The sequence below is a fragment of the Pseudomyrmex gracilis genome, unplaced genomic scaffold (assembly GCF_002006095.1).
Source record: "Pseudomyrmex gracilis isolate BER0280 unplaced genomic scaffold, ASM200609v1 scaffold_235, whole genome shotgun sequence".
Lineage (NCBI taxonomy): Eukaryota > Metazoa > Arthropoda > Insecta > Hymenoptera > Formicidae > Pseudomyrmex > Pseudomyrmex gracilis.
Genome location: NW_018020819.1, coordinates 168,601 through 192,891, shown reverse-complemented (window position 1 = coordinate 192,891; position 24,291 = coordinate 168,601). Strand labels below are relative to the sequence as shown.

Genomic DNA, 24,291 nt, shown 5'->3' with positions numbered 1-24,291 from the left:
AGTAGAAATGTGTATGGTATTGTGCGAGATATATATAGCTATGTATAGCTATATATATATCCCATTAGTTCGCTATTTCCGACGGTACACGGGTAGGTGGCGCTGAAACTAGTCCCCTCTTTTTAGCAAGAGTGAGTTACGACCCCCTGGTACGTACATAAAAAAAAAAAAAGTAACATTATTCGATCGTTCGAGCGAGAAAGACGTTTGTGTATATATGTGTGTGTGTGTGTGTGTGTGTGTGTGTGTGTGTTTTGACCGAATTTACACATTGTGTGAGAAAAAACCAAATAAACACAAACTTCAAAAAAATGAGCGAAGGAAAGTTGCATTTGCGACATGTTATGCTCTATGAGTTTCGGAAGGGTGTCAAAGTTAAAACTGCCGTGGAAAACATTCAAGATGTCTATCGGGATCGTGCGCCGGCTCTTCGAACCGTTAAGAGATGGTTTACGAAATTTAGACGAGGTGATTTCGATCTCGACGATCACCCGCGCTCCGGCCGACCTTCCAGCGTAACCGACAAGATTGTGCGCAATTTAATCCAGAATAATTCACGGATTTCAATGGGCGAGATTGCGAAGAGACTCAACGTTGACAAAATGACCGTGTATAGGCGTATGAAAAAGATCGGGTACACTTTGAAGCTCGACAAGTGGGTGAGAGATTCGGCATCATCGACGGATCAATCGACGGAATTGCTAGACGAAGCGAACAACAAATCGAATCGAGTTACCGCGGCTGTTTCTTTGCTCGATCGTTTGAACAAAGAATCGTTTTTGGACCGACTGGTAACTGGCGGCGAAAACTGGATTGTTTACAACACCGTTCAACGCAATCGTACCTGGGAAGTAGCGGATGAGGAGGGCGCAACAAGAGCCAATCCGCATCCCGAGAAAGTGATGATTTCCGTTTGGTGGGATTGCGAAGGGATACTTTATTACGAGCTGTTACCCGTTGATCGAACGATTAATTCTGAAAATTATTGTTGTCAACAATTGGACAATTTGAAGATAGCAATTCAGGAGAAGCGTCCAATTCTGACCAATCGCAAGGATATCGTTTTTCACCACAACGCGAAATCGCACACCGCAAATCAGATCTTGCGCAAATTAACGGAATTGAATTGGGATCTAATATCGCACCCGTATTCGCCCGATCTCGCGCCGTCCGATTATTATTTGATTCCGTTGTTGCAGGACGATTTGAATGAGAAAAAATTCACGTCTTTGGAAGCCGTCAAAAAATATATTTCCGTCTTCTTCAACGCGAAACCGAAGTCGTTTTACGATCGAGGCATTCGCATGCTGCCGAAACGTTGGGAAAAGATTATAGAAAACAACGGCAATTACATTCGTGATTGATAACAAACAAAAAAAAAAAAAAAAACAATTTTACCAAATGCCAAATTAATCGCTCTCGAATTCAATGATGAAGTTTTCGAGCGCGAACTTTTGCATTTGACTTTTTTTTTTTTTTTATTTCAACACACATTTTACTACGGTGCGCGTGTGTGCGCATTAACGGCCGATTTCTTCACACCTCTCGATAGAGCTATCCTCTGGATAAATTCCTCTGAGAATCAATTTTGGGAGATTTCTTCTAGATAGAGTGATAACTTCTAGATAAAGTTGTCGAAAACTTATCTAGAAGTGAAAAAAATTGGCTGTAAATGGACTTTCGAAAGTGCAGTAAAGAGTTTTCTTTCCCTACGGTCACGTGTACAGAGAGAGACACCCTCTCCACTTTCGAAAGACATCGTACACGTACGGGTGTGTGATTGCGATGAATTTTATATAAATTATTCTTAATATAGATATAATCGTAAAAAAAATTATCAAGTCGTCACTCCCTACGTATGATTACCGGCCAATTTTTTCGCTTCTAGATAAGTTTTCGATAACTTTATCTAGAAGATATCTCCCAAAATTGGTTCTCCTTATTGGTTTTCAGAGGAATTTATCCAGAGGATAGCTATATATATATCTATATATATATATATATATATCTATATATATATATATATATATATATATATATATATCGAGAGGTATGAAGCAATCGGCTGTACATAAGTGTCACATACGGGATTTTCAGTTTATTGCATAGTGACACTTAAAAAGTTATGTTTTTTATGGTCACCAAATATTAAAAAAAAAAAAAAAAAAAAATATTCATAAGCAAGGTAAAAATTTAAAACCGAAAGATCCCCTTAACTAGAGAAACTATATGAAGTTTGAAACTTTTAAACTGCTCTCTAAAATTTGTGTTTTGGAGTTACGGGATATTATAACGTAGGAAGTGACGAAATATTTTCTTTACAAAAAACTATATATATAGAAAAATGTATAAAAATAAAATTTATATTTTTATATAGTAATATATACATGCGTTCCTCCAAATGTAAAATGTAAAATATATGCGTACATTAATGTATAAACGTATCCAGTTGTGTTATCCCTCGTGGAAGAATCCCATGAACATCAATAAGTATTGATACAACAGTACGATATCAATGTAAAGATGCGTGGCCGCGAAAACAACCTCGTCAGGATTCAATTCTATCTTCCGTCCACCCATGATTGTCTGCGTGTCAAAGTACAAGTACTAAAAACAAAATGATTTGCATTCAAATACGTTTCAATAATTCATGCTTTTTTTTTGTTCTAGAAATTGTGCGAAAAAATAAATAAATAACAGCGAATTAACATTTATAATTTTTCGTACAGGTGGTAGAGAGATAGATAATGGTGAATTGATTAGAAAAACCAAATATGTAAAAATTGTATGTACCAAGCACAAGAGTAGTGTACCGATGATGGCGATTACAAGACGCAAGACCATTATGTGAGTGAACAACAGAATTATTAATACTGTAAAGATGGCCACAATCGCGACCAATCCGACTATCAGCATCAAGCCCGGTCTCATTGTTAAGTCGAACTGCACAGTTGTATCATTTATATAAATATTAAATGACAGTAATTTTGAGATATAACATATTGAGAGTAACAATAAACTTCATATCACAAAAGAAACGGAACTGCGTGAATAATTGGTATGTAAAACATTTTTTTAAATAATAAAAAAGTATCCGAAAAGATGAAAAAATACCTTCGAGAACGTCGCTACGAAAACTATTATCGTTGTGACAGCGGCGGTCATGCCCATAACAATGAGGATCACCTCGATGCTATAAATTGTGGATACAAAGGCGGCTAGATAAGACATTCCCACTGTCTGCAATGTATTTTTCGGAGTAATAATTCGATATTTAATTTAAACGATGAGGCGTTGTGTGTGTGAAAAAAAAAACAAAAACCGCTGAGATTTTACCAGTAGGATTAGGCAGATGTAATTGTACGGTGGAGTTCGGCGAGCGTGCTCCGAACAGGCCATGGTGCAAAGCGACACTATGAACAATATCCTGTAACAACATATGTATATAAGCGCAATGTATTTTTTGTAAAAAAAAATAATTTGAATAAACAAAAAAAAAACAAAATAAAACAAATTTTCTTACATGGCAATGATCCACAGATACGAGTGCATCATCATGAACAGTCGCGCTTCATCTCTGAAAGATAAATTTATAACGAGAAACAATAAAAATCAATCTCAAAGATTGATTCGAACACGCGTATTGAAGTAAAAAGTTAAAAGATAGAAAAAAAAAAAGAAGAGATTTAAAAAAACTACACAAATGTTCTTCGGGAATACTCACACGAACAGGAAGACGGCTATGACAGCGGCGGTGAATATCATCTGTAGCGTGACCAGACAGAAGACTTTGCGAATGAAGATCCTTCTGACCGCCGCTTCCTTGAAATCGCCCATGTACTCATTGGCATCATCTTCTGGCAACATTTGCAACCTGCGCTGCTCACGCACCCACGCCTTATAGAGCTCCAGATTCTGTTTCTCTCTTTGCGCCACCATCTCGTCGGTTACCGTGACAGTGTACGGTCCCTAAAATCGGATAATTTTTGTCAGATTATTAGTTGAAAATGATCGCAAGGTGTGAATATTGGAATTTTGGAGATGTAGCAATTCAAGACCCTTGAGACCCCCTGCTGACATATTAACGAAACGTCACTTACGCTCTTGATCTTTTGCCCCTTGACCAACGGTGGTAGCTGCGGAGGTCCCGGGATGTGATGCGGAACCTGTTGATACGGATCCTCGATATCGTTGGACCGCATTGGACAAGCTTTTTTTTGTTAAAGTTTATCGAGTTTCACACTTTTTTCGATTTTCTCGTTGAGCGACGCTTAACCAACATATTCGTGTATGCAAATGAACACATGCAAAATCTGTTGCAACGCAGCTACGTTTAAAAACAAATGAAAGAATTATAATAAAACATACACGCGTTTAAAAAAAAAAAGAGCACGTATGTAAATAATTAATTCTGATGATTTGTTTACGGAATTAAAGCGAAGTTAAGATAATTTGTTAAACCAAGTGTTATGGAAGCACAAAAACTTGTATTATACGATAACATATGTTCTATATTCTATATTCTATTTTCTCTTGTAAAATTAAGCGACAATTATTATTTTGTTTTGCTGTTTATTCGTTTTCTCTCGATTTGAAATGTATTTTACCGAGAGTGTTCGGACTTACCGCAATAAACACTTCACGATTACACTCGCGTATAATATATATATATATATACTGTATATATTGTAATAAAAATATCTATTTAAATATATAGCAAAATAAAAAGACTTTTTAATATCGTTCGTTACAGTGCGCTTAGTCGTTTAAAATTGTACAAATATTGGAATTTGTTGCGTTTTTGGATAATATTATAAAATAAAGCACTTCGATGTCACCTATGACTACAAATCAATATACACACGATGTTAAATTACATTGATTTTAAAAAGGACCGAGAAAACACAGCTAAAACGGCTAAGCTCATTGGTGTTTTTTTTTTTTCGCATACGCGCGACAAAAATGACTGCCGGGTCACGAAACATTAATATTGTTAATTGCACAAGTTTCGTATTACTTCGCTTTTTTTTGTGATCGAGAAATCTCTACATGTCTTTCCTTCTGAGAGATCTTAAGTGAAGTACCGATTAATTATTACGTATACGCGTTTTATATATACGCAATTATCTCTCTGTTCAATATATATATATATATAAATTTTATTTTATATGTAACTTTATTATATATAATATATTGAACTAACGTGTCGCACATTGATAAAACGAGGTAGAAGTGATCACTGGTGCACACGTTCAAATGTTAAAGCTTAAGTAATAGAATTTTATTACATCGTAACAATATATGCGTGTACTTTCGATGCGCGAGCAACATTCGAGATAGAAATCCTCTAAACAACGTCATCAAACGTCGCGGGGAAAGGGGAGGATAATTAAGCGTACGGATTAGCAACCACGTTAAGTAGCGAACATGATACTCTCGATGCGATGAACGATTCGCAAAAAATGTACGTATGCAATACGTAAAATTGTTCTAAATTATACAAAATAACAGTTGTGAGGCAGAGTGTTTGATTAATGCGAGTTACGTTAAAAAAAAAAAAAAAAAAATGTGTAAATACAAGAGCACAGAAATAATCTTCTGCACTATTAGATATCGAACGAATCAGAAAATGAAACCTGTTTTCACTTAACGTTAAAATTATCACTTCGGTTGTTGTTTAAGATTGTTTCGATCAATAAATTATGACTTGATAAGACTCACAGTAAGTTAATTCTCTTATATCGATATTATTACAATGGTAACTCTCTTTGCGACTAAACTTTGCTCCGTTTGCATCAAACGGAGCATTTAGAAAAGACTATACAGTGGGAATTCAATATTTTACGTTCGATTTCGGTGCGATTCGAACAGTTTTTTTTTTTGTTTTTTTTACGGTAAAAAGTGAAAAAGATTCTTTGCTCTCTAGCATTGATCGTCTTTTTATCCCTTTTTTTTTTTTTTTTTTTTTTTTTTTTTTTTTTTTTTTTTTTTTTTTTTTTCAAGACTAAGTTATAGCGCAGTGTCAGTCTTAATAAATACTGTGTTATAAGAAACGCGCGTATATATAGAAATGTATTGTGCGACTTCGTTCGCGAAGAAAGTTTGTCTTGGAAGAAGCTTTTTGTTCGTTTTCTTTTCTCTTTTGATTCGTCGATAAGATGTTCAAGCGTGTTTTTGTACGGCGCCGCGTTATACTTCATATTGATTGATTTGCTCCTGTAGTTTGCTGCACAACAGCTGTGGAAATCATCAAACAATTCGAAAAAAATTAGAACATTGTGTGATAAAGTTGCATTGCTTCTGATTTGCAAAAAAGAAAACAAACTACTGGATGACGTACCTCTTTGATATTGTGATCTATTATCAAAATTATTTTCGATTGATCGGCACTACCGAACAGACCACCGAGCTTCTTCTTCCTACTGGTGTCTTTCATAAAGATTTGTACACCCCTATCCACGATCTTTGGTGATCCGCTGAATTCGTTCCAGGTGTAAGTCCAGTCAACCTGGAGCAATTAAAGACATTGCAATACACTGAGTTTTTTTTTTTTTTTTTTACATTTAATTGTTTAATATACTCAATACACTAACCCGCCATCCGCCAAACAAATCATTATGTTCGAGATACGACAATCTTTTGTCTGTCAGCAACAACACGTCTTTGTTAATGAACACATGATAGACATAAACATCCGTGTGTGCATATTTTCCTTTTTCCAATTCCTGCGAAGCAAAATTTCGCGTGTAGAAACGTGAAATATTAACTACATTATTTCGCACAAATTACATAAAAAATTTACAACGTATTTATCTCACCGTCAATATTTTGTTCCCTTCGGCTTCGTTCTTAATATATGGTCTAACAGGATTGTCCGCTTGTAGAAATCTAGGTGATCGCACTCTCTTTGCCTCTTCGTTTAACTCAGTAGCTCTGTAAAATGTGTAGTTGCAGAACATAAGTACAGTAAAATATATAAATGTCCAGTACGTTTATACAAAGACTGATAAATTGTGTTAAATTTTGAGATAGAGATTTTCTTTATTTAACAATTATTATTTACCGTCTGACGGCCCCAAAGGAACCGCTTGCGAAGTCAATCACGCCGGCAGTGGGTCTAGTGACGAGTCCAACGACGCCCTTTCCGAATCCTTTGAAGAATCCTTCTACTCCTTCCTCCTTCGCCCCGGTTATAGGCTTCATTACTACGCCTGTTACACCATCGACTACACCCTGCCAAATGAATTACATATAGAATTTGAGCAGATAAAAGATACGTTAATTAACTTTTTAATCTAAAAAAAGTTAAATTATTTCGAAAGTTTACCATTACTAAGCCCTTTCCGCTTCGAGCAAGACCTTCTTGCAAGTTTGCGGGCTGCTTGTTCAATTGTTCTTGCCTCTTCTTCTGGTAATCCTTATCAAAAGTCAAAGCAGCTATTCCTTTGCCTGTAAGAGAAAATATTAAGTACATAAATAAAAAAAAAAAACTTTAAAGTATATTACACAAAAATATTTTGTTTGCTTCTGATTCTTGGATAAATAAAACGTTCAATATGACTGAAGACGCGCACCCATCGCTCCTGTAATTTTCGACACAGCGCCCGCCATGCCGCCCACGGTATGGCCCAACATGCTGCGCACTCCGAGAAACAGGCCTTCCGCAAACTCTCCCGGGCCTTGTATAGCTCCTTGGAAAGGTTCATAAAACAGGTCCTCTATACCCTTCATCGTTCCGATCACGAGTCCATACGGATTACCAATTACATCGAGTCCCAGAACAAGCACGTACGCCTGTTTAATTGCCTGACCCGCGTAATGAGTGGTCGCTTCAGAAATGAGTTGCTTGTGTGTCATGAACACGTAGCTTCTTTCGAAATACGCCAATCTGTGTATAAAGCAAATTTTTAAAGATATTTCAATTACGTACATCTAAATGCTCAAAAAATTGCAGGTGTACAAAATCATGAAGTTTGGATCTTAGTAAAGAGAAAGACTGCTTCTAATAAAATTGATTATAAATAGAATAAACACGTTACTTGAACACAATATCGTTAATATCCGTCAACGTCACGCCGATTCCTTGCAGCAGGACATTAAGTACTTGCGGCAGCGCAGAAGGTCCCTCTCCGCTGCCCGTCATCGAGAAACTAATGTGTATCTACAGAGAAAACAATAAAAATTCAATTGTTAAAGATACGTAACATAACTTCTCTGAGTGTAAATAATGTGAACTATAAATAATACGCGAAAACTAAAATGCACCTTGAGTGGTGAAAAGTGCAGTAGGTCGAAAAAGTTTTTCTGCTCGGCTGTGGTAATCAAGTTGACGTGATACATCAATGGTTTGTTGACTAGCATCATGTCGGTACGGAAAAGTGCGCTCTGAAATTAAAAAAATAACAAAAAGTATATTGTTGTATTTATTGCATCATAAATAAATTATTAAGAAATAAATTTTAATAAATTTCTTAACTCACTTCTTCCGCGTCGTTGACTTCATTCGCCTCGAAAAGACCCATTATCGCGTTTATGAAGACAATGTCGACTTTGATGTGGAATTCTTGTACGAGAACTTTGAAGTAACGGAATTGTTGCACGGTGCTGTGCTCCAATAGACGCTTGACCATGCTGAGTTCCGCGAAGGGTTTCATTACTACAGAAAAACGAAAAACAGAGATAACAAAACTATATATATAAAATATAGTTTTTACAGAGATAACTAATAAATTCTTAGCAAAACTTTTTGAGATTTTAAATTTCCCAATTTTAAACAATATTCCAAGGACACACAGATATATTCTAAGATAATAACAAAACAATACCTGTACTCTGCGTGACACTCTTCGGCAGTGGCACCGGTGCGAGAATGACCGGGAAAACGCACTCGGACAGCTGATTGTCGATCTGAAGTCTGTTGATTTTCGCGTGTAGCTGCACTTGATGCGCTGAGGTGCGATACTGCAACCAGAGCCCGGTCTGGAAAGTACGTCTCATGTACCTGCGATGCGGCTTGAGCATCTCCATGTTTAAATAATCCACCTGAAATATATCATTATAACAAAAAATCACAACATACATATATATAGAAGTTAATTTAATAATTATTAGATAATTTTATTTTACCATCAACTTCGGCTCCAGCATCACACGATAGTCCGCTTCTTTTCCAATTTGCAATTCTTTAAGATATCGTTGATATCCTTCCTCGATCGCATTAACTTCTTTGGTGCTTAACGCTCGCCAACGGCCGCCAAGGGACTTTCGTGTCTCCCATATAATTCCAGAGCTAGAAGAAAAACTCATTCTCAATACAGGAATATAAATTACTTCTTCAAAAACGCGTTGCAATTATATTATTTTTACCTAGCGATGCACATGTACAACAGCTCGGACTTGGTAATGTTGTTGACGAGGGAGAAACCGATGCCGTGAATGTTCAACGTGATTTCCTGCTCAATGACCTCCAAATTGCCGGCTAGCTGGCAATCCTCCGCTATCTTCAAATTCGTGGTGAACAACAGCACTCGCTGAGTGCCATCCAGAAAGGACACGTAGAACAGATCCTCATCTATGTCTTGCAGTTGAAACGCACCAAGATTATCCTGCAAAAGAAAAACGACAATGAATCGTTTCTTCTACGACTAGCACAACACAGGCGCGCGCTACGCGCACGCTATTGTTGCTTTTATTTTAACGTGTAGTGTGAGTGAACTTAACCTGTCACCATAATGACAGCTAATATATACGTCCTATAAACAATATAATATACATGATGTACATATGAGAGATGTCAGAAATAACGCATGAAAATCAAACTCAAAAAATAAGAGAAAAAAGGGAGAATGGAAAAACAACACGTGACTAAAGTCACGTGACAGGGACAAGAGTAAAACAGAGAATATTATATATATTATATATAATATTCTATATCTATATATAATACACACACACATATCTATATATATATACCATAATCACGTGACTAAAGTCAGTGACCTCGCCGCGGTCACGTGATCGAGGTCAATGAACCTGCCAAGGTCGCGCGGCCGAGGTCAATGACCCCGCCGCGGTCACGTGACCGAGGTCAGTGACCCCCCCCAAGGTCGCGCGGCCGGGTCAGTGACCTTCCTCCCACCACGGTCGCGCGGCCGAGGTCAGTGATCTTACGGTAGTATGTACATAATATATATATAATATACAATATAAAGTATAATATTATACTTTATATTGTATACTATATGTATATAATAAATTATATGTATAATATATATTATTTAATGTTATATATAATATAAATTACAATCACGTTACTTTAAATAGTCACGTGTTGTTTTTCTACTCTTTTCTGTCAAGTGACTTTACTTTAGTCACGTTTTTAATTTTCTCCACGTATACGACAAACTGTCAAAATCGCTTTTCTGTCATTATTTACTCTCTCGATCTTACCGATTCGATTCGACTCGACTCGATCAACCAACTAATCGGCAACGCGGAAAAGAGACAACAATAGATGCGATACATTCGATATCAAAACGCGCACTTCGCGGTACACATAGATTTTTTATATAGGAGGAGGATTCACTCGTTCATGCGATATCATTTTTTTTTCGTCTTTTACCTTGCGAAGATTATCTTCGATCTCTTTGCTATTGCTGTCCTCCCAGACCAACTTTCGCGGACCCGCCGGATTCTCCCAGGTGTAGAACATCCTGTTGTACGACTGCACGGATCTAACAATGAACAAATATACACAATTCACGATGATATTTAACTGAAATACACAGAACCGACCCGTCACCTTGTTCATTAACTTTACAATTTATTTATTTAGTAGATTTTCTACCTGATATTGATCGAACCCTTTTCCCAGAAGTTGACGGTACGCGGTGTATGGTTGATGATCAAAGCCGGCGCGTTGCCCGGACTGTAGGCCGACATGGAAATGTAAATGCCACCTTCGTTTATTTGCACGTCTACATTGATTCCGCCATACTGTTGCAACAAAAAGTAAAATATCAAAATAAACATTGGGTTTTGTTAAAAACAAAAAAAAACAATTATATTAAAAAGGCTATTGTTTCATGTTACCACCTTATTGTCTAATTTTAGCAGAGTCGTGTGGCTATCTGTGTAAATAAAAGCGGCAGTTTTCTCGGGTTGACCCGCAACTTTGGCCTTCAAAGTCTTGTGCTCGTATTGCGTTCGAGGCCACAGCGCCGTGCATTCGCCGGGAAGCACCTTTACACACACACACGCGCGTTATACAATAACATTATATTATTATAAATCTAGCATTTCAACAAAACAACAATATTCGCACTGTATATAATCGAATCGCTGTTAACCAACGTACTTTAATCATCGGATCCGCTGGTCGATCACCCTCTTGGCATTCTATGAGGTAATCCGCATTGTTGATGAGTATGTAGTAAGGTGTGAATGTGATCTGCTTGGTCAACGAGTTGTACGTCAGCTGATTGTGCACACCAATCTATAAAAACAAGAAAATCGATTATTCTGATTCTTTTAATCAGATTTTCTTTTTTTTTTTTCTAAAGTAACATATAAAATTTCTTTTTTCCGCGTATTTGTTTGACACTCAGAGGTGACGGAATACGAGAAATCTTGAAAATTATTGACGATGCGAGACCTGATACGTCATTCCGTTGTATTTGCACGTCACAACGCCAACGCTACCCGCAACGTCGATGGGAAACTTGTCCGACCATTCGCCGTCCTCCACCCTGATCATGGCCTTCTTCTTGCCGAAGAAGTTCTTGGACCGAAACGAGAATAGAATAGGTCCCTTGAAGTGTTCCGGGTGATAAAGAATGTTCAAATAATCATCGGATGTCTAAAAAAAAACAAAAAGAAGCGATCAACGGTGAACCCTTGCTTAACAAAATTGTTTTTTTCTGATTATCATGCTGTTAGCAAATGCATAGATAACACGTTAACGGCAAACTTTGTTGTTTGTTTTTTATCCAAGACCCTGAACAATAAAAAGAGACAACGTGACGAGATTCGAGGATTTGGGCAACGATATAGTCCGAGCATTGGAAAAACAAGTCAAATATAAATTGAGAGAAATAGACAAGGCAAGGAAATAAGAAAGAAAGTATTGTGATAAAAACAAGCGTAATAGAATTGTTCGGTTATAACGCACACACAGATAAATGCGATTTACATATTTAAAAACCTTGGTAGAGGGGGGAGGGACGTGTAAATAAAAGATTATTAAAACTCAGCACATCAGGTGACTAACATGATGATAATTTAACACAGTTCCGGCGATTAATCCCGACTAGTTGGTTATTTCACAACAATCGAGGTGTCTTTGCGAACACAAGAAGCGTAAGAACAGCGATATAATATTAGGTCTACCGGAAAGTTCTGTCCGTTTTTGGAATAAAACAAAATACAAATTTTTCTTAATTTTTCAAAAATGGGATATACAAATTGCCCTCACGCTGGCAATAAATCATTAGTAATAATGGCAATTATATTATTTAATCAAGTTTATTGACGGTAAGAAAAATTTGTATTTTGTTTTATTCCAAAAACGAACAGAACTTTCCGGTAGACCTAATATTTGAAAAATAAAAAACGATGCGTCACCGCGCGCGTTTTCCTCTTCTTGTACTGTGCGCGTCGCCGATGGGGTTTCATCGCGGAAACGAATTTCTGAAAGACGTTTTCTACGTACATTTGACGAATAAAATTTATAAAACCACTTAACGTCCACATAACCAACGACTCGATAAATAAAATTGCCAACAACAAGTCGATAACAAATTGTTTTTACAATTATTATTATTATCATTATACAGCTGGTAATAAACAAAATTCGAGAAGCGGAACTAATCGCGAACAGAAGAGCTATTGACATAAGAAGCGCAGTAAGTGCACAAGAATAAACGATCTCTACCTTGATAGGACTCGAGTGCTCTTTGCCACCCTTACTTGATTTCTGTAAAATAACGGAGGGCACATCTTGAGTTCAGAGAGATCTGGTTCATGCACAATGCAGTGGTTAGTTAGCGCGAAACGTCAACAAAGAGAATGCGAAAAAGGAAATCAGCATGTTAATGTATATGTACATACATACATATATATATGTATGTATATATATGTATGTATGTATGTATGTATGTACATATACATATATATATATACATTTTTTCTACATATATATACTATATATATATATATATATATATATTGAGAAGGAATTTTTCTCAACTTCTAATTCAAAAGATGCATTCTAAATCATCTAGTTTCTAAAAAGTTTCAGGATTTTTTAAACAATTGTATTCACACGCGCGTTGAAGGAAAGGATAAAAGAGAAAGATAAAAAATGCAGTTTGTTTTTGTTGCAAATGCAAAAGAAGAAGAGACTGTGATCGACACCGTCAAACTTACCCTGTAAGACAACATCAAGCCGGTTTTATTCAGCATCCAGAACGGGCAATACAGCGCCATAATGATCGAACCGTGTTTGTAGGATGTGTGCATTCCGAGGTCCAGGTTCACCTTTTGCGCGCTGTCGAAGGACTCGAACGACCAGACCGCGAATTCGGGCGGATTCGCCACGATCTCGCCTTTACACGACCAGTCTTTTTCCAAGTAATTAGGAAGCTACACACAGATGGATGATTTATATTTTAAATATAAAATATATTTTGAGTTTCAACATTCTATTAACGTTTACTTTCAACCGTGCAATTTGTAAAAAAATAAGTTTACAATAGAGAGTTTTTGTACTTACTTTGATGATTATACTCGATTTGTTTGGATCAATCGTAGAGAGCTGAAGAGAAGCGCTAGCCTCAAGTAGGGTTTCTTGCGCAGTGCCAGGCAAGCAAATGATAATATCGATGGGAAGGAAGTTCTTCAGGTACACCGACGGGTACAGATGCACATTGTAGATAGTGCTGGCCATGGTGTGTCGCATTGTATTCTCGAAATACACTTGCTCTATCTCTCCCACGGCCTGTGCAAACAAATATCTTCCATTATAAATGATTGTATAATATTCAATATTCAATATTTTTTCAACTTAATTATTGAATCACGTAACGCTAACATAAAAAAGAGAATTTTATGTAAAAAATGAGATTGTCGACCTGAATGTAAAACGGTTCTCTGTCGTCTTGTTTGGCTCGAGGTTCGCATTTCAGTAATTTCGTCATGGAAACCGTTTTCTGCAGGTCCTTCCAGATGAACGGCTCCACTGATACCATGTATCTGTAATTATATTTTAAGCGTGTGAAACACGTATATTAACTTTATTATTGTCCCGTAAAAGCAGAGAGAAAAAGATGTTATCAAAAGTATATTTGAGAGAACACGAACCCGTCGACGTTGAAGAACAACCAGTAGATGTTAGATGAAGTGTATACAGCGTCCAACGGCAAGTTGAGCTTGTCGTCTGGTGCCACGGTGCCTACGCACTCCACTTCATTTCCGCGTTTCGTCATGTAGTACACGGATATCGGTTGCGAGAAGTGATTATAAACCTGTATAAAAAAAAACACAAAATCAAGAGACACGCATTTTAAAGCTGATTTTTCCTTTGCAAATAGAACAGTTATTTTCCGTTTACCTGAAGTATGCTTCTGAGAGTGACGATCGTGCTACCCTCTTCTACAATGACATCCGACACGATACCCCATTCCTCAGAACCATCCTTGCGATACTTCAAAAAGAAGAATCTTTTGTCCGCTCTCAACATAGGTATCGCCAGTTTGCCTTGAATACCTTTGAACTGTTAAATTTCACAATGTCACGTTAATTGAAGGTAACAGTGATCAAATTATGTCGTTGAATTGTGTATGTTATTGATTACGTACAGACACGGTGAATTTACTGTCTTCCCTGTCCTTCACGGTTTCCGCCTTCAGCTGTTCGAGAACGTGCGTGTCGAATTTCGACGTCTTCGGCGCGAGCTCGATCGACGCACCGGTTTCAAGAATCACCTCCATGTACGAACTGCTGTCGTCCTTCATCCTCGATTCGTCGTCGAAAATCTGCAAGCATCATTATTGCATTTGTAAGCTCACGTTCGTGAAGCGAGTTGAACGCGAATGGAAAGACAAATTTCTCATTATACCGACCTTGAAGACACTGTGCTCCAGATCGAGTATCATCGGTAAACCGGTCTCGTTCCTCAGAACGTACGGTGCCATCTTTCTCGCAGGTCCCTTTTTGCTGATATCCATAGCTGAAGAAAACGCCTCACCGAGTTGTTTCAACACATCCAGACACGTTTTCGTCACGGTTATTTCCAAATTATCCTGTTCCGAGCAAGAATACGTAAGAAGAAGATGATTTACTCTATCATCTACAAATTATATGAACTTACGGAAGATGTGACGTCGATGGACATCTTGGTAGCCTGATGCAGCTCTTCAACATCACTGTCCGAAGTCGGACTGACCGCGCTGGCACCTCTGGAGTCGAGCAGAACGTCGTTGAATTGTACCTTAAACACCGACGCGTTAATGATGTTAATAAAAATATAAAATACTTGTTAAAAGCGACAACAACACTAGGACTACCTTTGTTCTCAGCTCCCACGGAGTGGAGACACGTTTGTTGTTTTCGTAGGATTCTATAGGCTCGATCAGCGGTTCCCACAGCGCGAGGCGACTGTTGTAGTACGCCATAATCACCGACATTGAACAGTCCACGCTCATCTGCGGGATAAAGACGCGATAACAAACATATTCATTCGCTAATTGACTTGTATCAAGAAATTTTATAATAAGAAATTTACAGATTTTGTGCTCCAATCGTTGACGCTGCTCTGAAAGCCCAAGTTAAGCAGCAACATGGGCAGAGTTTTGTTGCCGATACCCGCTTCCAGAGTAAACAAGATTGTTGGCGCTGAAACAATCGCCAACTCCGCTTTGTAAACCGTCGCGATCTCGTCTTCCGGATACACGAACTCCTCGAGTGCTTCCATCGCAACTTCTGAACGAAAATGAAGGATTCTTATTAGCAACTAACTCGAATCTGACTCGTGTGATGTGTACTTACGTTCACAAATGAACAAGACTAATTATCAAACAGTCGAAAAATAACCTGTTTTCAAGAACCAGTAATCGTGCTCTTCGAAAGGCGTGATGATCCACAATCCCTCGTAATTGGGCTCGAGCTTAACAATCTCTTTGCTCTCTTCCTCCTTCTTCGTTACCGTCTGAATGACCTTGTTCAATATTTCAATCACACCTGCCGAACGTTACGTTTTCATGTTACTATCATAAATTACTGACTATAGCTCGATGATAATATCCCGAAGATAATACCTGGCGAGACGGAGATGTGAATGTCCGTGCAACAGACCTCCAAGTGCAGTCCTTTACCTTCCGGTGTCGAGCCTGCCACGCTAATGCTGCACGGCTTCAAAACCTGGAAAATAAATTTTGGAAAGATTATGAAAAAAATAAAAATAAAGTATTAAAATACATAAATATACGTTTGTGTAGTATTTTGTATGCATAACATTTGATTTATATACCTGATAACTCCAATCAGCCCTTTTCAAAGGATTATATATTCCTGTCAATAAAGACAGATCCTTGACGGAGCCCGTGATCACCTGATGCTCTCCCATAATACGCATTTTCAGCAACAATTCCGTGTTCAGCACTATGCAATTCGAGTCGACATCGTCCATGTTTTCGAGCAGAATGATATCCGGCTTTTCCACGTGCAGATTCACAGTCAGCATCTTGGGCGTCGAAGTAGTCGGCTCCTGCTGTGTCGGTTGTTGTTTTTTCTTCGGCGTCACCGACTCGCTCTTCGAATATTTTTGCGCGGGGGTCACGGCCGCGGTCTTGTCTTTCGTCGTCGTGTCCACATCGAAGAAGTCCTTGATCTTCATAAGATAATCGAGCGACACGATGATGCTGAAGGAGAACACGCGCACGTCGGCGAATATGTCGTTCGAACTCTGACGTACAGTCACGTCCAGCATGCTGCGGGAATTGTACTTGGCGTTGTTCACGTGATCCTCGCTGGCGCTCCTCGACACCGGTGTCGACAAGCCGCTGCTTACGGTCCTTTCCATGATACGTACCAGCGAACCCTCGCGGCTCGGCCTCGTGTCGTCCAACGTGCAATTCATCAGCAGAATCGACGTAACCAGCAAACCGTCCGCGAAAATGCGACCTTTCACGGCGAAGTGCGTAATACTGAAGCGCGCCAGACCGTTCTCGGACAGGTGCATGGGCGACGTTTGCGACTGAAGCAACTTGGAACCGCCGGTGAATAGATTGATCACCAGACTGTCCATAATGAACTCGAACGTGATCGATGTGCGTGCGTGCAACGGCTCTTGAGTGTCCGTCGACGGCGGTTCTTGCGACGCGTCCGCTTCGTACTTGTACGCTGGCTGAAGCTTTAGAAAATAAAACAGAGAGAGAGAGAACTTGAATTCTTCGTTGCAAAAAATTTTAGTTTTGCTGAATGTGAAATTTTATTACTTAATTTTATATATCAAATATTACAAATAGTAATTCAAATATTATTATTCACCTCGAGTTCAATGCCGGGTTTCACGGCGGACGGTGCAGGTTTCACAGTTTTTGGATCGTCGAAGGTCTCGCCCAAATTCTGCTCGAGCACTTTTAAAATCTTGGCGTAATCTTCCTTGCTTAACATTAAACTGATCTTGTTCAATCTGCCGGACATTTCGATGTCCGGAATACTGGTGAACCATGCAGTGGACAAGTTGCGTTTTATCAGCAGCGTGAACGTCACCGGTGCCAGCAGCAATACTTCATTCTCGCTAGTGAATTTTTCTATGTTCAGTCGAACGCGCGACAACTTGAGATTTTGCAACTCTATCTTCATCTCGTCCACCACCGGGCACTCGCTGATGTCCTCGTTTCTCACATCTAACTTCTTAAAGACATTGCATACCTGCCCACGCAATTTTTCGTTATACATATTGAAATTTAATTCATTAAGAATTTTTTAATATATTTTTTGTTTGCACGTAATTATTTAATTAAAAAACATTAAAAAGAAAATATACACATCTTTGATTTTAAAAAATTTTAATTTTTAGATTAAATTGTCATAAATTTTGTCAGATCGTACCATGAGATTGCCCATATCCAACATCAAACTGTGCTCGCTCTTGGAATTCATCGGCATATACACGACCGGCGCTTTGATCTTGATGCACAGTTCAATGCGAGATGCGCTCTGTTGAACGTCCTTGATGTTTGTCCTCGCGGCCTCCGCCGCCGCCGCCGAGGCGTCTTTAATAGCCTCTTGCGCAGCTTGGAAGTTATTCAGGAAATTCATCACGCTGGTGACAAACGCGTTCAGAAAGACGATTCGATGACAGCCCATTGTCACTTTCACGGACATGTTGTTCTTGTCTACCTCCCACTGCTCGATGTTGTACATCACCGCCTGAACCTGCAGGGACTCGGTACCCTCCACCGCCACGATGTCTTTGTACGCGGAAACGGGATTCAGATCTTTAATGCTGATGGAAGACAGGTCGACGTTCACTTGAGAATAAGAGGACTTGCTGAGAAAACTGGCGCTGATTCCTTCGATGTAAAACGCGGTGATATCTCTGACAACACTGGAGATCTTTAAGTTGATCGAGCCGATCTTGGCGCTCACTTTCAGATCGACGAACTCGACCGTTTGTCTTTTACGTCGCCCGGCAGATCTCGATCTCTTTTGCAGTTGTTCCTTCAAAAAGCCGGAGGTCTCTTCCTGAATGGACGTCAATTGGGTCGGTCGCGCGCGTTCGACCGGCTTCTGAGAGTTCTCGAGTAAATTGATTTGATTCTGCATGTACGTGCTGAATCGCAACAGTTCGATAAGCGATTCCTGATGCAACAGAGTGTCCAGCGAGGTGAACTCCAGTAGAAGCAGCTTCACAACAGAACCGTGGCGCGTGACAAACTCTGGCGAGTTCTTATTCACGTTCATGTATCGCACAACAATCAGATATTCGTCTTTGCCGACCGACATCGGTGTGTTGACCATAAAGATCTCCTGATCCTTGTAGCGTTGTCGCAACTGCACACCGCCCAGTCGAAGTTGCACTTCTTGGTCGAACGTGCGCTGAAGCATCTCCGCCTCCAGTTGGAGCACTTGGAATCTGTGTTATTAAATAAAACAAAAATAAATTATCTTTCTGGTTAATAATCCGATTGTGTAGAAACTGAGATACAAGTCGCGTTGTACAAACCTGATGAATTCCGACGCTTCCGCGTTGTCGATTCGCGACACCGACAGTGTAAATTCCTTCATCTCGAACTTTATCTCCAGATCGGTAGTTTGCTTTAACGGTGTGTCCGCGCTGTCTGATTGCTGTTGTTTCTTTTTTTCAGCAATGCTGGATATCGCGGTACCGAGTTCCTTCAGCGACAGCTGCGAGACAGAAAGAGAGGCTCTCGGCGCCTCCGATGCCTTTTGCTCTTCGGGCAGAGGAATGCTCTGAACGACCGACAATGCCTGTAGCAGTCGAACGTCCGTTATGTTCACGTTCACTGAAGGCAGATTACCGAGAAGTCGAATTTTTGGCAACAAGGGATCGTCTGTTACGAGACATTTGTGAAACTGAATTTCCAAAGTGGTCGGATGAAGCAGCGTCAGAGAACTCTCGGTACTTGCCACGGCTGATCGCCACTCTTCATTCGGCAGCGAGACTAGCACCTAACAGATAAAAAAAAAATAATAGTTTATAAGTAAAAAATATCTAAAATAATAATTAATCTATTTATCTATCTGGCGAAAAGTGAATGACAAGTATCTAAAAATTAATATTACCTGGATATTAACTATCTTCAAAACGAACTTGTCGTAAGTGTGTTCTCGCAGATGAAGCAAAACCTCCTCCTCGCTTTTGCCCATACTAACGAGCTGCTTGACGCTGGCGCCAGTCAAGTCGCTCTCAACCTTTTCCAACGAATGCATCTTGAGACTGCCCAGATTCACGACGATCAACGCCTTCGAATCGTCGTAGAGACCGCCATACGGTATGATAAGTTGCGACGCTTGCATATCAACTTGTATATCCAGCACCGAATGTTTCTGTATCGCGTATTCCAGCCCGAGCGCCGACATATCTTTCAAACCCACTTCCAATTGCTCCGCTGCGGCTGTCTGCAGCTGATTCAATGTCGAGGAATCTTGTATCTGTGGAGAATATTTATCAGTATTAAATAATTAACGAAGAAAAAGAAAACAGAATTTTTTTTCAGACTGAACCATAGAACTATACCTTGAACATATTGACGAGTTCAATGATGGTTTGCGCGTCGTAAACTATGTCGACGGACCGTGACTTGACGACAACGCGGTCGCCGCACAGCTTGTCGAGTGGATTTTTCTCGTAGGATACTGACAGCAGTGCGCTGTTATCGAGTGTGCCGTGTCCCGGATTGAAGAGCGACGGCACGCGGCCGTCCTGCGTCACACCCATAAGCTTCATGTCGCTAATGGATGCGGTGACGAGGATCGCGTTCGCGGACGGCCGCGATTTGAAGCCCGCGCGCACTCCGTGCAGCTGCAGATCCAGAATACACGGATGTTCCTTGTCCGTGTCCAGCAGCGAGATCTGCAGACCGTGCAGGAAGAAACGCGTGTCGATCATCTCGAATGTCTCCGGATAATGCGCAGGTGCGCTATTTTCCTGATAATCGATCGCCCGGTAAAGCTTCTCTTTTTCCTGCGGCGTCATTGCCTCTTCGAACCTAAACGGTTCATTTAGAATTTGTATAAACCGGATTTACGAATAAGATTTGAAAAATTTTAAAGCGTCTAAAAATGATCGAAAACATTCGAAAACACAACAACTTACTGCGGCGAGCATTTAGAATCAAACCTGCGCATAATGGCCGCAGCTGAATTGAGTTCTTTGGTTTCCTCAGCCTGGGAACTGTTCCACAGAAAACCGAACCAGCCCCGCTTCGCCTTCAGACTCTTCTCCCGCTCCGCCAGTCGCTCTACCTCGAATTCTATTTGCTGGCGTATGATCACCAGATTGAAAATGTCGAGATTTGTTTCACATTCGGTCAGTCGTTCCTCAATTTCCTTCGCCAGTTTCTTTGTTGTCAGTTTCGTCTGATATGCTTGCGCGTAAACGCGGCAAGTGTCGCGATGCTGCTTCATGTGATTCCAATCCCAGTTTCGACGGCACCGTCTCACAGTTTCCTCCAGAATACACGTGTACGCGAAACGCCACCATTCTTTGTAGTGGCCGCGATACGACGTCAGATTCGGTCGGTACTTTCGATAAGGCGCGGCTTTCTGCGCCTGATCCAGACCCTCACCTAAACATACCAGAGTCCGGTATTGCTGTTTTGTTAGACCGATTCGCAGTTTCTGCATCTCCAGGTCTAACCACACCTGCGAGAGAACAAAATTTGAATTTAGAAAAACCAAGACGTCGATACGAAACACATCGTTATTAAATAAAAATATAATTCTTATGATAAATAATAACTTAAAAATTCAAATCGTAAATAAATAAAATTTAAAGAATGCAAGAGTCTCAACGACGCGCGTATTTTAATTACCTTGGGAATGGTATAATTGCTGCCGTCAGACTCGGGTTTAGGATTCAATCTGAGTTTGGCATTAACGTTGATCGGTCCTAACAGATACCGATAGCCTCTCGGGACGTAATCCACAGTCGCAATGCCGCTGCAGAAAAGATTGGTGTACGAGGATTGTGGGCTTTTGCTGTACTGTTCGACGCTCGTGTTGAGATACACAGCCAGACCGTCCAGACCGCACAGCTTGAAGATCTGAGGGATGGCGTACATGTCCTTCAGATTGCCGGTGGTTTCCCACGAGTCTGTGCAGCTTTCCAGGATGAAAGTGTTCAAAGTAAAGCCGACCGAGAAGGGATGTTCTTTGAACGTGACGTGATCCTCGTAACGCACATGAATTCTCTTGATCTCCACATGAATATTCTTGATCATGCGAGCAACTAACTTCTCCACCATCGAATCGTTCAGTTTCTCTTGTGCTGCAGTAATTATTAGGAAAAAAAAAAAAAAAAAAACAAATTATAGAAAATTTACAAATCAGAGAGATTTTAAATATCAAAAAAACAAAAATATGTAATTACGTTTTAGCGCGGCTAATTGCTTTCTTTTTTCGACTCTCTCGAGTTCTGCCCGTTTAGCTTCTAACTGCGCTTTTGACTCTTTCTCTTCGTTGTACGAAATTTGACTCGTAGGCACCACCAAGATAAACAATTCTTCAACTATAGCATCTATCTGGCCATTCCACATATCTTTGAACGGAATCTTCAGTATCAATTTTCCTGAAAATTATAACATTTTATCACAATACCTTTAACTATCAATGTATTTATTTAGTTCCATGGATATTAATTATGTCACTAAGAACAAATAAATTGTTGGCGCAGTTTTTATTACCTAAACGTCCATATTCTAATCTTATTGGAAGATCCAACACATCCAATGCGGATTCTTTAATTAACAAGTCAGTTAAAACAACATCACCTGGAAACAAAAATATTCATTACGTGTATAAGACACGTATATTTGCCACGTATCTAAAACAAATCTGTTGTACACATTTTCTTACCTCCCCAGAGGCTGAGTTTGAGCTGCGTATAGTCCAAGTTCTCGATATAGTCACCGAGCACCTTGTTGAGAAGCTCGGCAACTACCGACTCGAAGACCATTTTGCTGCTTTTTCTTTTCTCTCTTCAAATCAAATTCTACAGCTTCTTCCGCTGCAACGCATTCCCCCTTCTCGTTCACTTTTTTCTTAAAGTAGGTACAATAAAAATCAAATAAATTCAAAATACTTGGGCAACAAAAAGAACAAGTAAAGTAAAACTACGGCCTAGTTCACACCTAGTTTATTATTGTTATTAAATCGGCTTGGTCTCAATAATGCGAACGATGTCATATTAAGCTGGAACGACGATATGATGTCGTATCAACAAACGATATGCGTATCAAGCACATTTATAAATGATGGCAAAATTATACGTTGAAAGACAAATTTCAAATCAAAAAGATATAACGGTGTAAACTAGGCCTATCAGTTGTTTTCAAACGTTTTACTAGAAAAATTTAACATAATTGACGAACATGTAAATTTACAAATCTTTAGACAAGCTGTAATTTCACGCTTTTGTCTGTGAATATTTCTTCCCAGATAACCTTATGATAACAATGATCGGTATAACAATTATCGGTATGAGCCGATATTCACAGTCCGATCTCGAGATCGTCTTAAGTTTCATCCGGAAGATACACGTTTACTGGCCACAGACGACCATCTGACGACGAACTTGAGACAAAAAAAAAAATTTAAATAATAAGATCCGACTATATTGTTACGCCATACCAGAAAAATACAAAATGCCAAAGTGTCATTACATTTGCAATAACAAGATCAGTAAAATAAAGAAGTGTCATTACATTTACAATAACAGGATCAGTGAAATATAAAGAAGAAGCTTACAAGAGATTTCCTTCTGCTAGACCCTAACCCGACAACAGAGAAATGGACATAACCTGAAAATAGCTGCTCGAACACGGCCGTTTGTTATCTTTTTTCGTCAGGTTACGTCATCCTCGCGAATTATCATCGATTCTGGGCGCGTTTATTTTCTCGAAACGCGCGCGTTCTCGACGTCTTGTTCTTCGCCGTCTCTTCCGCTGTTTCTCGTTCACCGATCTCTCTCTTTTTTTGTCTCTCTCTCTCTCTGTATCCCAAAAACAATACTTGGGTTTGTCTGTGAACTGAACCACTCTCTGTCACCTCCTGAGAACAGCGTGAATCACACACAGTCGTTGCCAACGTCGGCTCGGTACTCGTGCACTCACGCGTCTCCGATGACAAGAAGAGATCATGCGAAGCCAAGCGAAACTTTCTGACTCGCACACTATTATTACAACGTTACGCTATCGCGCGTTGTGATATTCTTCGCTCTCGCCGTACTAATCTGAAACGACATGTCGCCGCGCACACACGTGTGTAGACTAAACGATTCATTGATATATTCTGGAAGCGGGTGCCAAGGTTACGCGATAGAGCGCGTACTTATCTCCCGCTCTTCACGCACGAGAGAATCGCGCGTTTCGATTTTTTTTTTTTTTTTCATTTCTACACGCGAGAGATTAAATAATAAAAATCCTCGATTCCTTTTTTTTTCTCTCTTCTAAGGCAAAGAACACATACCAAAGATTGTTCAATATAATAGTTGTTTTTTTTTTTTTTTACTATAGACGTACACGCACAATGTAAATAAAAATCGAT

General features: G+C 39.5%; 2 protein-coding genes across 4 annotated transcripts; both read right to left on the bottom strand.

The window, feature by feature from the left end:
• Window positions 1–2,156: 2,156 nt before the first annotated feature.
• Window positions 2,157–5,841, bottom strand: LOC109859055 (protein lifeguard 1-like). Of its 2 annotated transcripts, XM_020436911.1 has the most exons (7): window positions 4,101–5,841; window positions 3,725–3,969; window positions 3,524–3,577; window positions 3,337–3,427; window positions 3,115–3,240; window positions 2,794–2,943; window positions 2,157–2,607 (listed from the first exon to the last, which is right to left on the bottom strand). In XM_020436911.1, exons 1-7 carry the CDS (start codon window positions 4,200–4,202, stop codon window positions 2,455–2,457), a joined length of 921 nt encoding a protein of 306 aa, XP_020292500.1. In that variant the 5' UTR covers window positions 4,203–5,841; the 3' UTR covers window positions 2,157–2,454. The 2 variants fall into 2 exon arrangements, with proteins under 2 accessions (XP_020292500.1, XP_020292501.1); XM_020436912.1 differs by lacking the exon at window positions 2,794–2,943.
• Window positions 5,842–5,947: 106 nt separating this feature from the next.
• On the bottom strand, window positions 5,948–24,011 carry LOC109859054 (vacuolar protein sorting-associated protein 13C). 2 transcript variants are annotated; one of them, XM_020436908.1, is made up of 44 exons: window positions 23,494–24,011; window positions 22,603–22,787; window positions 22,431–22,517; window positions 22,118–22,315; window positions 21,561–22,015; window positions 20,867–21,390; window positions 20,264–20,735; window positions 19,810–20,178; window positions 19,229–19,695; window positions 18,112–19,138; window positions 17,545–17,931; window positions 16,526–17,407; window positions 16,314–16,416; window positions 16,090–16,236; window positions 15,782–15,978; window positions 15,564–15,701; window positions 15,368–15,487; window positions 15,120–15,299; window positions 14,856–15,032; window positions 14,609–14,770; window positions 14,359–14,522; window positions 14,130–14,250; window positions 13,772–13,996; window positions 13,426–13,641; window positions 12,932–12,973; window positions 12,622–12,687; window positions 11,654–11,857; window positions 11,357–11,494; window positions 11,095–11,241; window positions 10,847–10,995; window positions 10,622–10,733; window positions 9,367–9,605; window positions 9,127–9,289; window positions 8,826–9,042; window positions 8,481–8,656; window positions 8,266–8,385; window positions 8,040–8,161; window positions 7,575–7,888; window positions 7,328–7,449; window positions 7,064–7,233; window positions 6,819–6,933; window positions 6,594–6,725; window positions 6,341–6,508; window positions 5,948–6,237 (listed from the first exon to the last, which is right to left on the bottom strand). In XM_020436908.1, exons 2-44 carry the CDS (start codon window positions 22,700–22,702, stop codon window positions 6,190–6,192), a joined length of 9,882 nt encoding a protein of 3,293 aa, XP_020292497.1. In that variant the 5' UTR covers window positions 22,703–22,787; window positions 23,494–24,011; the 3' UTR covers window positions 5,948–6,189. The 2 variants fall into 2 exon arrangements, with proteins under 2 accessions (XP_020292497.1, XP_020292498.1); XM_020436909.1 differs by lacking the exons at window positions 12,622–12,687; window positions 12,932–12,973.
• Window positions 24,012–24,291: the final 280 nt, after the last annotated feature.

Coding starts and splice junctions, on each gene's coding strand:
- LOC109859054 (XM_020436908.1), bottom strand. CDS start 22,702: ATGGTCTTCGAGTCGGTAGTTGCCGAGCTTCTCAACAAGGTGCTCGGT. Junction 15,488..15,563: donor CGTGGGAGCTGAGAACAAAG/GTAGTCCTAGTG, acceptor TCGGTGTTTAAG/GTACAATTCAACGACGTTCT. Junction 11,858..12,621: donor AGAAGAGGAAAACGCGCGCG/GTGACGCATCGT, acceptor GTTTTTTTTTAG/ACATCCGATGATTATTTGAA.
- LOC109859055 (XM_020436911.1), bottom strand. CDS start 4,202: ATGCGGTCCAACGATATCGAGGATCCGTATCAACAGGTTCCGCATCAC. Junction 2,944..3,114: donor TCGTAGCGACGTTCTCGAAG/GTATTTTTTCAT, acceptor ACAACTGTGCAG/TTCGACTTAACAATGAGACC. Junction 2,608..2,793: donor GTACACTACTCTTGTGCTTG/GTACATACAATT, acceptor TTTTGTTTTTAG/TACTTGTACTTTGACACGCA.